This window comes from Myxocyprinus asiaticus, chromosome 29, assembly GCF_019703515.2.
Source record: "Myxocyprinus asiaticus isolate MX2 ecotype Aquarium Trade chromosome 29, UBuf_Myxa_2, whole genome shotgun sequence".
Taxonomy (NCBI): domain Eukaryota; kingdom Metazoa; phylum Chordata; class Actinopteri; order Cypriniformes; family Catostomidae; genus Myxocyprinus; species Myxocyprinus asiaticus.
Window position 1 is genome coordinate 34,174,752 of NC_059372.1, and position 12,652 is coordinate 34,187,403.

At 36.5% G+C, this 12,652-nt stretch overlaps 1 protein-coding gene across 2 annotated transcripts in view; it reads left to right on the forward strand.

Annotated features, from left to right (window-relative positions):
• Positions 1-12,652, forward strand: part of LOC127420482 (zinc finger protein 512B-like) — an 84,550-nt gene that overhangs the window by 56,901 nt on the left and 14,997 nt on the right. The window contains exons 2-9 of one of the 2 annotated variants that reach the window (XM_051662809.1): positions 140-237; positions 957-1,036; positions 1,344-1,472; positions 1,901-2,109; positions 4,541-4,755; positions 6,232-6,303; positions 7,398-7,532; positions 9,025-9,152. In XM_051662809.1, coding sequence (XP_051518769.1) covers positions 1,013-1,036; positions 1,344-1,472; positions 1,901-2,109; positions 4,541-4,755; positions 6,232-6,303; positions 7,398-7,532; positions 9,025-9,152 — 912 coding nt within the window. In that variant the 5' untranslated portion in view covers positions 140-237; positions 957-1,012. The remainder of the gene's footprint in view (positions 1-139; positions 238-956; positions 1,037-1,343; positions 1,473-1,900; positions 2,110-4,540; positions 4,756-6,231; positions 6,304-7,397; positions 7,533-9,024; positions 9,153-12,652) is intronic. The other variant, XM_051662808.1, reaches the window with a different exon arrangement.

Consider the following 12,652-nt stretch of genomic DNA (forward strand, 5'->3'; position numbering starts at 1 on the left):
TTCCGTGACATCCGCTAGCCAGAAAGCCAACACATGCTATCATCTCCCATTCACCCGAGACATCAACAAAATAAGCAATGCTTCTTTTATGTACGTAGAATGCGTCTGCAATTGACTGTGTCTCTAAATGTTCGTTCAGCTTTACTAAAGTCCCTGAGGGGACATCAGGAACATATGGAGTGCTGCAGTGTTTTTAGGTGTCGGCAGGAGTTTCTCAGCCAATCAATACTCTGAAAGGTAAACGGCTCTTCTTTGATAAACTCAAGGAGTTTTAGAGTTGTGTGGATAAGATAGGAATTCCAAAAGTTCAGTCTGATAGAAGTCAACGTAAAATCAAAGTACTTTAGTATTACTAAGTATTACTTTTTTAATACACATTCCTTGTCTTATTATGATTGATTATTCCAAATAAAAAAAATTTGATCTTGTGATCATTCATCAAACAGTTATAACTTGCTCTGCCTCTGAAGCAAGTTTTATTTTCATAGGGGCACGGACAGGGAAAGTAATGTTAACAATAGCCATATAGCTATTTTGGCATTGTTTTAGGCTACTGTTATAGGTCATGCAACCTTTCTAAAGCTTGCCAAAAGTTAACAGTAATTAAATGCCAGATAATGTTAATTTTATTAAGGTTATGGCAACAAAAGCAAATAATAATAGATGTGAAAAAGAAAAGTTACATTTACATTTTATTTAAGATTAATTTAATAAATATCTGCTCAAAGAAATATGGCCTGATTCCTGGGACAGAATTGTCAAATTCTCCACAATAGACTGCAAATTCTAGTATAGAATGCCTACTTTTCATCATCAGTTCACAATGGATAAAATCAAGACCAGTTTCGCCCCACACTTTTTTGTTGTTGAATATTTTCACTTGCAAATCTGTCAATTTATGGATGATTTTTTTTTTTTGCAAATGTTTCATTTTGAATTTAAATGCTCTTTCTCAGGTTCCCCCTGCAATGAGAAGTCAGAGGGCAAAAAGAAAGGGCGCCCCCGTGTGGAGATGCAGGAACTGCGCAATATTCCCGTGAGAAACTAAAATAAACTTTTCATTTTGGACGTTGCTGAAAGAATTAAGCTATGCCAGACTGGGTTTTTGGGGACTTTTTTATGCCATTTGTAAAAGGAGTAAGGGGACTTTCCAAACTATTTCCAACTGTTTTACTTGGAGGAAGAACATTTAATTTTTTATGTGAATTGATTTTTAATAGTTTCTAATGCCTGTGTGTGTGTGTGTGTGTGTGTGTGTGTGTGTGTGTGTGTGTGTGTGTGTGTGTGTGTGTGTGTGTGTGTGTGTGTGTGTGTGTGTGTGTTTTGTGTTTCTCTTGCTGTAGGCCCATATGATGGTTCAGTGGAAAGAGGAGTTTAAAAATCGTTCCAGGGTGAAGTGTCCAAGCTCAGGCTGCTGGTTGGAATTCCCCAGTATTTACGGACTTAAATATCATTATCAGCGATGCCAAGGGGTAAAACCTTGAATCTGATCAATATATTCTTTTACACCCCAAAACCACGTATGCAACCAACATTTACTAATAGGGATGTCTATTTTTTTACGCTGACATCTAATTAAAAGCACTGCCATACAGCCATCTTGCTTTAAGCATAAACATCATAAAATTTTGTTTTATGATTAAATTAAAAAACATTTTGCCAGTGTGGTAAGAACAATAAACTTAATTCAAGATACATTCTCTGAAAGCACATCTTAATATCTCAGGCAATTTTCATTTTGATTTCCTGTTTTTAAACACACATGCTCTTGGTATTTAAAAGCATCTGGCATCGGTCAGCGACCGAATTAAAATATTAAAATATACTGTCTTCTCCCTTTCCTACATCATTAAAAACACGCAGCTTTGAAATATGTAATCTGTGTGTGTTTGGCATTCAGGCAACCAGAGCAGAGAAGCTAAGTCATGGATGTCCGTACTGTGAGGCTGTGTTTGCCACCAAGGTGCGTCTTCAGAAGCACAAGTTGTGGAACCACCCAGAAAGGGTCACCATGGAGACCAAATCTGGGGTCACCCTGGGGACCAAATCCATTTCTAAGTCTGAATCCAAACATCAAAAGAGTCCTATGAAAGGAAATGCCAAAAAAAGGTTAGAAACCATCTTGCCCCTTATTTGTTTTAGCATATTTCTGAACAGGGTGCTGTTAAGGTTGATTTCCCTGAAAAGTATACACTCTATATATTTGCACTAGGTGTCACCTGCCACACAGCGTGGCTATTTGCACTCCAATAGTATCATGAAAACACAGAAATTATAGACAAACTGAGCCCCCTAGTGTTGCTGCAGTGGCGTGGGGTGTAATGACAGTGTGGATGTGCTTTTTCTTGTGGATGACCCAGGTTTTAATCTGCCTTTTGTCTCATCATTTCCCATCCTGTTTCTTGTCTCTACTCATACTATTTAATTTAATATTGCTTATAATAATAAGTAAAAATGAATATAAAGATTGTTTTTCTCACAGTGATTTGGTCACAATGAAGTTCGGTGAGCTGAGAGAAAGGTTTGATCCGGGTAAAATTAACCATGGTTTTACTATAGTAATATTGTAGTAACCATGTTTTTTGGCAGAAGCCATAGTTTTAAATTAATTCACCATGTTGTTACTACAGTAATATGGTGTTAATATAGTGACCGTGTTTAATTTTTTGGTAACTATGATTTTACTACAAAATACCATGGTGATACTATGGTTTCTGTAGTAAAACCATGGTAAATTTTTAAGGGAAGTTTAAGTTTACGTGTAGGAGTTGGTGTAGGGTGTCTGTGGGAATCTTTATAAACACAATAAACACACTGCAGTGATATGGTATGTTAGTATTTTATTAGGGGTGCAAATAGCATCAAAAAAGTGCAAACAAGATGCTTTTTTCTTTTTCTTTTTTTGTTTTTTTGTTGCTATTTACACTTAACCAATTTACCAAAGTTTAAACACTGTGGCAACAATGCTCTGTTTGTTTAAGCATCCCCACCAGCCTGACATAACAACATTGGCTCAACCAATTGTGTGGGTTTAAGCGGGATTAACTGTTTGGCCAACCAGTGGCAGGTGAGGGGAAACAATCATTATTTTTGTAATTCCGTTTGGTGTCGCTACAGTCCCAGAAATGACTCACTTCTCATTTAAGTTCTTTTTTACTGTCTATTTAAATGAATTGGTTCAAAGCAGGATTTTATATATATACACTACCGGTTTAAATGAATTGGTTCAAAGTCATATTATATATATATATATATATATATATATATATATACACACTACCGGTCAAAAGTTTTGAAACGCTTGACTGAAATGTTTCTCATGATCTTAAAAATCTTTTGATCTGAAGGTGTATGCTTAAATGTTTGAAATTAGTTTTGTAGACAAAAATATAATTGTGCCACCATATTAATTTATTTCATTATAAAACTAAAATGTAATAAAAATAAAAAAAGTTTTTGAAATTGATAATTTGGACCAAATAATAAAGAAAAGCAGCCAATAAGTGCCCAACACAGATGGGAACTCCTTCAATACTGTTTAAAAAGCATCCCAGGGTGATACCTCAAGAAGTTGGTTGAGAAAATGTCAAGAGTACATGTCTGCAAATTCTAGACAAAGGGTGACTACTTTGAAGATGCTAAAATATAACACAGTTTTGATTTATTTTGGATTTTGTTTAGTCACAACATAATTCCCATAGTTCCATTTATGTTATTCCATAGTTTTGATGACTTTACTATTATTCTAAAATGTGAAGAAAAAAAATTATAATAAAGAATGAATAAGTGTTTCAAAACTTTTGACCGGTAGTGTGTATATATATATATAAAGCTTCCATGATCTAGTTTAGTGAAACACTGTGGTGGAAATTGATTATTGATTATTTTTAACTACATTTTTTTACCGTACTTTAGTTCTTGCTATAAACATTGTAAACCTAAACAATTGTAGTTCCAACTTTGGTCCAAATTGTTATCACAAAAAGGCTAGTGCCCAGTTGCAACAAACCCCTTATGTTAAGAAAACCCTTTGTTATACTTGTAAGTGTATTATCACTAAGGTTTTTCTTACCTTAGGGGGCTTGCTGAATTTGCTGAATGATTTTATATATTACCCAGCCCTAATCAACTTTCATACAGCTGAACGTATCACACTGTGGTGTTTGAAGCTGTTTTCCTGTGAAAAATGTTCTATTTAAGGACTTATTATAAGGACTTTTTTTTTTTTTTTTTTTTTTTAAGTTGCTAGGTTGCATTAAATATTCCTATAAAGTCCTTAAATGTAATTCCCTGAAACATGCAGATAACCTACTTTAGCATTAATGGGACATTTCTGCACCAAATTCAAATTTGATTTTTTCAAATTGTACATTTTTGGCACACTTGTACCTCCAGAACCAAAACAGAAAGAACAGCTTGAGGATATGTTTTGTTTTCCACACTGCCATCATGAAGTTCCAGATGAAGTCCTCTTGCAACACTATGGTATCAGTCCTCTGTGGATTGACTGTAATAGCCTGTGTTCCCTCTGCTCCCATAGGCCCATGGGAAACAGCCCTCCATCGCCTGTATTTTTCAAGGTGAAGAAGACCCAGGAGGTGTCTCAGCCCTCACAGAATGGGGAGTGCGCCCTCCAAAGGCCAGACAAGAGACAGCAGCAGCAGGGAACATCTTCAGATGCTGGAGGCAGTGAGAGTGAAGGGGGCAGTCTACCCCCACCCTTCCCTGAGGAAGACCCCGAGAGAATGAAGCACAGTAAGACTGCTACACATTGAGATTACTATTTTGCATCTAAAAGGATTTAAAACACCTTTTTTTTTTTTTTTGGATGACTGATTCCACAATGATACCAAAAAGTACATGGTCCTCAGTGTGTAAACAAACAGTACACATTTACAGTAAATACATTTATAATTGATATATTGATGCATTTTTATTTCTTCTTGATACTTGTTACCAGTTGATACACAAAGTTCCTCCACTGAGAAAAGTAGTCCCAATTAACTTCTAAGAATTTCCAGGGCTTGACCCCAGAATGAAAACTGTCTGCTGTAAAAACACACTGTTGTTTTTATCCCCACACATTTTTAGACACATCATACTTTTTAAAACAAGAATCTCTTCCACTCCCAACTTCATTTACACACCCCAGAATGTTCTCAAAACTACGCTTACACACTGCTGCTTAAAGGGCCAACCTACCCTTTCTGACAAATGTCAATCACTACATTTGTCAGAAAGTATAGTCTGGCCCTTTAAGCAGCAGTATGGAAGCACTGGTCATTAAGTCTCTCTCTGGTAGCTGCTGACGGCTGCTGTCTCTGTCTCTGCCTGGCAGAGATGCAGTGTGTCAAGATGTTGCCGTGGCTTGTGCTGTGAGCTCGCTACTTATGGCCTTTGTTTGGGTACACGGTCCCTTCGTTTATTGTTGCACGTCAGAGACAGGGGCGAGGGCAGTGTGTGTGTATGTGTGTGTGTGTGTGTGTGTGTCTGTGTGTGTGTGTGTGTGGTGAGATTGTGTCTGTGTCTGAAATGTCAGGAAAATAGCTCTGGAGCGGCTGTGTTTGTGAGACATAAGTTGACAATCAAGGCCTCCTTTGATTATGCATACATACTGTATACACGGACACTGAATAATGGAGACACATGACATATCCACTCTGTTCCCATGTCTGCTACATGAAAGTTGTGTCAGTTTCTCCATAGTGGTGACAAAGACAGGAAGTTCAACAGCATGTGAAACAGCAGGTGTTTACTTTACTCTGGTACACTGAAATTTTGAGCCTCATTAGTGAGAGACAGCTTGTTTTCCTGCTTCTCTACGGGTGCTTTCACACTAGCACTTTTGGTGTGCACCTGTGTTCATTTAACGTCAGAATTTGGTTTATTTGTGCCTTCGCTATGAGTACATGAAAATGCAAATACTTGATTTGTAATTGCATTTAAATAATGTCACAATGTAGTGTCTATAGTTTTAAAATACAATTTGCAATTATTTTCAAATATTTTCCAGGAAAAAAAACAGTTGAATGAAAGTAAGATTCGGATCAAACAATTGACACAGTATATAAAGTATGTAAAACCACCATGTTTAGATGATCTACATGCGTAGTTACTTATAGCAATAGCTCTTGAATGTTGTTCTTTACTGAATGGTGTGGCTGTGATCTGGCTTTGCCATATTATTGAGATGTTTGACCTCTTGTTGTTGTTCTTCTCCATTTGAGCCAGGGAGGAAGCAGAAAACTCCAAAGAAATTCACCGGGGAGCAGCCATCTATTTCAGGAACATTTGGCTTGAAAGGTAGCACACACACACACAAACATGGTGGGGACCTCCCATTTACTTCTATTACTCTTAAAAGTGCACTCAGTAACTTTTGTCTTTGTGTCATCTTGGACATAATTTTCTAGCCATATTAAACAGTTTAACTAATTCTTGGAAATAAATTCTCAATCAAAACAATTATGACTTTTGTATATAAATTAAATCAACACCAACTACCAAAGTATCTGTAAAGATTAAATATCTCAAAAACGTGCCGCTGGGATAGAATTTAAATTGTTGGCCGGCGCTGCATCATCGGGCCTACTGAGCCCAGAAGCAGAGCTGCATCATGGGGCCCACTGAATGCAGAGGTGGAGCTGCACCACAAGGCCTAGAGGTGCTCTGTACAAATGTGGCTGATTTTCACAACATAAGGCCTTGCAGAAAACCTCTCAATTAATAATCTGTGTTTTCATTGCTGAGATGTTGGTAGGCAGTGTTTAAAACAAAAGTATATTGATCGAACTGTCACTTTCAGTGGCATTCTTGCTCAAGCCACCATTTATTTCTGAACTGTTTCTTAGCCCATATTGCACTAAGCCAAGCTTTCACATTAAGGGAACTAAAGTAATCTTTTAAATTACAAACTGGGTGCCATGACTCACTGCCTCACAGCAGTGGTTGTTGTCAATATTAAAATATTTGAAGTGACCCTCTCAGACTTTAACTTTCAAAATTCAATCTTGGTCTCAATTCAAATAATACCCCTTAAGATTTCAGTGGTACTTTACCTCCAGTATGTTTGTAATTAGAAGCCTTATGCTCTTTTGTAGTAATAATTACCCCTGTCTGTGCTAATAGGGATATTATAGAGGTGTTTCATTTCCTGTTGAATTTATAATAGTCCATATATCAGACACATTGGACCAGGAGACAAAAAAACTGATACCACAAGAGAGTTTTTGTATATCACCCTTGTTTTTCTGAATGGTAGGAGAGTTTTAATCTCTTTGTTTGTCCTTTTTAAAGGGTACTTAAAATGTTTACTTTACTACGGTATATCAACCATCTCTCTCTCGCTCCTTATTTTGAGGGATCTGCTCTCTCTGAATGTGTTGTGTTTTGTACAGGAATGAATAAGGTGGAGGAGAAGTTGAAAGCTGGCCGGATGAAGAGGGCAGAGGGGCCTCTGTTTACTGAAGAGTCCCAGAGGAAGCAGTCAGTACCAGCTCCCACCAGAAAAGATCTTGCTGCTATCAGTTCAGGTCTCTCTTGCTTCTCTGTTTATATGGCCCCATTTACACCTGCATCTATGTATAATCACTAGACCGTTTATGATAAATTCATTCTTGCATCATACCATAGCCTTTGTCAGGAGAGGGGGATGCTGAGATGTGTCTATGTTAAGAATCACAATGGTTACAGAGCACACATGAAAGCTGATGTCACTGGCAAAAGAACATTTTAGAACAAAATATAAGCAAGGAATTTTATTATCTGAGTAGAAAGAGACTGCAGATTGATACGTGGTCATTTATAGAGTTTTGCAGCCATTATATACAAAAATATTTTATAGTAGAATGCCATGATTGACCAGTCAGAATCAAGTATAACAGAGAGCCATGTAAGAAGAATATTTAGCCATCATACTCCTGAGGGCATATTTTTTATAGCCATATTAAAACAGTTTAATTGAAGTTAAATTAACAAAAATGTAACATCTTGGTAATTGTGAAATAATTAGCCGGGGCTGCACCATTGCGCCCCTTGAGCCCAATGAACACAGAAAATTGGTTGCCTGGGATAACAGTCAAATATACAGTTTAGCAATCATTTTACAAAGATATTTGACCACAGGATGCCACGACTGACCCAGTCAGAATTTAGTATTCCAGAGAACCATGAAATAAGAATATTTCCCAGAGTCTAATAACTTGGTACCTGTGTGAGGGCATATTTTTCTAGCCATATTAAAACAATTTAATTGAAGTTAAATCAACTTCAAATACAAAGTATCTGTAAAAATTAAATATATTAGTAAATGTGCTTCTGGAATAGAAATTAAATAATTAATTGGTGGCTGCACCATTGGGCCCACTGAGGACAGAGATGGAGCTGCACCATGGGGCCCACAGAGCCCAGAGGTGGAGCTGCACCATGGGGTCCAATAAACCCAGAAAATTGGTTGCCTGAGACAACAGTCAATTATAGAGTTTAGCAGTCATTATAAAAAAATATTTGACCGCAGAGTGCCGCGATTGACCCAATCAGAATGAAGTATTCCAGAGAGCCATGTAATAGGAATATTTAGCCATCCTACTCACAGAGTCTAATAACCTGGTACCTGTGTGAGGGCATATTTTTCTAGCCATATTAAAAAAATTTGATTGAAGTTAAATCAACTTCAAATGCAAAAGTATCTGTAAAAATGGAATATATTGGTAAATGTGCTTCTGGCATAGAAATTAAATAATTAGCCCAGGGCATGCACCATTGGGCCTAATGAGCCCAGAAGTGGACCTGCACCATGGGGCCCACTGAACCCAGAAAATTGGTTGCCTGGGACAACAGTCAATTTGACAGTTTAGCAGTCATTATACAAAAATATTTGACCGTGGAATGCAGTGATTGATCTGAATGAAGTATTTCAGAGAGCCAAGTAATACAAATATTTAATCATTATACTCCCAGAGTCTAATAACTTGGTTCCTGTGTGCAAACCTGGGCATTTGTATTCTTTCTCTGTCTCTCTGTCAGTGCCCCCTGCTGAAGCCCGGTGGCAGAACACCATCTCTGAGAGGGGGGAGGTGGTCTGCCCAACTTGCTCCATTGTTACCCGCAAGACTGTCCACGGCCTTAAGAAGCACATGGAGATCTGTCAGAAGGTAAGGGGCCACACCACCTGTCAATCTGACCACCTGACAACTCACTATTGTCATTATTATGCCTTAAATGTAGGCCTTAGTGGAGTGACATGATTTTTACAATTATTCTCAGCATTTCCAAAAGGAATGAGGATTTGTTGAAAGGTTATATTTGTGATATAAAGGTGATAAAGGAGTTTTTTTTTTTTTTTTAAATACTTTCTCCTATTCCAGCTTAATATGCACTGACTAGGAGTCAGCAATTTGGATGTTTATTACCCTGAAGAGTATAAATACTGTGGCTCTATTAAAAAATGTCTCTGTATGTTTAAGCTTTCCGAACAACATGACACAGCAACATTGGCTCAACCAAAAGTGTAAGTTTAGGGCAGGACTATCTGTTTGTTTGTCCAATGGCAGATGGAAGAAATGTACAAAAAGAGAGTGTTTGAAACACTTTATTTTTCCAATTCGGTTTAGTGATGCTAATTTTTTTGCAAAAATTTTAAGGTTCAGCTTTAAATCATACAATTGGCTCCCTGTTTGAAAAACTTGTTTCCTTCCTAAAGACTTTGACGTCAGTTCACTCAATTCATGATCCATTAAATGCGACTTATTCCACATAATGAGACTTCAGACGTCGACATAGACCTTTGTCATTGACGTTTGTATTCACCTTATGAGGAATCCACATAGATTATTCTGCCCTCTAAAGGTAATTTTCCTCAGTTATTGGTAACCCAAACTGCCCCGGTGGATCGTTTAGTGGGTTTTCATACAACCAGGGGTGGAAAGAGTTCTGAAAAATAATACTCAAGTAAAAGTACTGTTACTTCTTGTTAAAATGTACTTTGAGTTGAGTAAAAGTACCTGTCCTATAAACTACTCAAGTAAGAGTAAAAGAGTAGCTCATTTAAAAGTACTCATGAGTTGTGAGTATTGAGTACTGAGTTGCGAAAACTATGCCCCTTTATAATAAAAACTCTGATGCTGCAGTTTAAAAATGTAGCACACATACCGTAATTTACATTCCCTTTTATGGCTGTTTGCCTGAAAGAATAAAAAATATTGGTATTTTATAGGTGTTTGTGATTGACAACTTTTAAAATACATCACTTATCTATGATACTGTAAACACTACATGAATCTGATTAAAAAAAAAAATAAAAGGATGACATGATTACAGAAATGAAAAGATGAAAAAGCTATTTTCAATATCATAATGTATGAAACAATTACATTAAAATCAGTTTATGTGTACATTTTCCTTAATGCCGACTGAGAGAGTTATTGTTGCACATAAAACATGTTCAAAACAATGCAAGGAATGTAAAAAAAAAAAAATACTAAAAAAGCAGGGTCTGGTACAGGGGCCACATCGGGCTTTAAAGGAATAATTCACACAAAAATTCAAATTCTCTCATCATTTAGTCACCCTCATGCCATCTCGGATGTGTATGACTTTCTTTCTTCAGCAGAGCACAAATTAAGATTTTTAGAAGAATGTCTCAGCTCTTTTGCAATGCAAGTGAATGGGTGCCAAAATTTTGAAGCTCCAAAAATCACATAAGGCAGCATAAAAGTAATCCATATGACTCCAGTGTTTAAATCCATGTCTTCAGAAGAGATATAAGTTGGGTGAGAAACAGATCAATATTTAAATCAATTTTTACTATAAATTCTCCTCCCTGCTCAGTTTAACTTTCACTATCTTCTTCTTTTGTTTTTGGTGATTCACATTCTTCATGCATATCACCATCTACTGGGCAGGGAGAAGAATTTCTTGCAAAAATGGCCTTTGTCTTGATCTTTATCTCACCCACACCTATCATACCACTTCTGAAGACATGGATTAAACCACTGGAGTCATATGGATTACTTTTGTGCTGCCTTTATGTGCTTTTTGGAGCAAAATCATCAAAATTTTGGCATCCATTCACTTGTATTGTATGGACCTACAGAGCTGAAATATTCTTCTAAAAATCTTAATTTGTGTTCTGTTGAAGAAAGAAAGTCATACACATCTGGGTTGGCATAAGGGTGAGTAAATGATCAGAGAATTTTCATTTGTGAATGAACTATTTCTTTAAGTAGCACATGGGGGGCCACATTGTCCTCCTTTTGAGATACAATGTTCCACATTTAGTTCTTGTATATTTTAAGTTCTCATTCTAATGCATGATACACAATTTTCTGAAGTTTGTGACTGGTGGAATGTTCTGCCTGAAGTATTGCTCTACAAAGTTTGATACTTTTCTGTCAGACATTAGATAAACTTGATAAAGGCTAAGCATAATTATACATTATTTTATCATCATTAACACTCTCTCTACATCAGGAGTCAGTATTATAAAAAAAAAAAAAACTAACAATATTATTAAAACAAAATATTATTTTTAAAAATGTCACTGTTTTATTCTATTACATTAATACTTTTAAAGCTACACAAGTTATTCAGCCAAATGTAGTGAATGGTTTTCTCGTTTCCTTGTTATTGTTGTTTGATTAATAGCCTTTTTATGACATAGGCCTACTAGACAGTGCTCAATTCAGTTACATGTACATTTCAAGTCTGACGTTTTGATACAAATACGCTTTTTGTCCCAATGTTTACATTCACTTTAGACCAAACCGACTGTGTTTACATTAATGCCTCACCAAGATGGGCATTGGTGGAATTATGAAGTGTATTTGACCATTTAGCCGCGTAGCCGCATTAGCGCCTGTCAATCAAACAGCACACAGCTGCAGACGTCAGGAAATAAAAAGTCAATCTTTTATATTTTGTCTAGATCAACCAACCAGTGGTTGTCTTGCTATCGCGATTGATGTAATGAACACCCCTGGTCTAGATGTAGAAAATAGGCTAAGTATAGAAAATTACTCAAAAATGTATCATCTATATCGAGGACATCTCTTCTTCTTTTTTTTTTCTTCAGATAAACATCAAGATTGTTTTATCGCCCAGCCCTATTGATAACATTGCCTTAATCTCTCACATCAATCCAATAATCTCAGTGATAGATAGATAAATTACAGGCTACATTATAGACACAGAATCTTGTAAGCAGAAATATGAAATTTACCTTGATATGTTTCTTAAAATTAGAGGCAGGATTAATGCTGATATCTGGTTTGAGCAAGTTAAACTTGCATGGAACAAATAAACAAATGGCCTTTTTCACTGCGAAAAGCCCTTTCAGGTGCGGCCAGGTATTGAACTGCGCTTGAGGCATCCTCCACATCAAGTTTATTATGTATGATTTGATTTGACGGGAGTCACGAGACTCTCCTTAGCCAATCATGTTGATAGATAAAAATAAAATCAGGACAGGGAAGTAGCGAACACAGATGGTGTGAAAATAGCACATTAAAAGTACAGTTACAGCACTTAAATTGTACTCAAGTAAAAGTATACAATTTTAAAACTACTTAAAAAAGTACAATTCCTGGGAAAAACTTCTTAATTACAGTAACATGAGTATTTGTAATTCGTTACTTTACACCCCTGCATACAACCC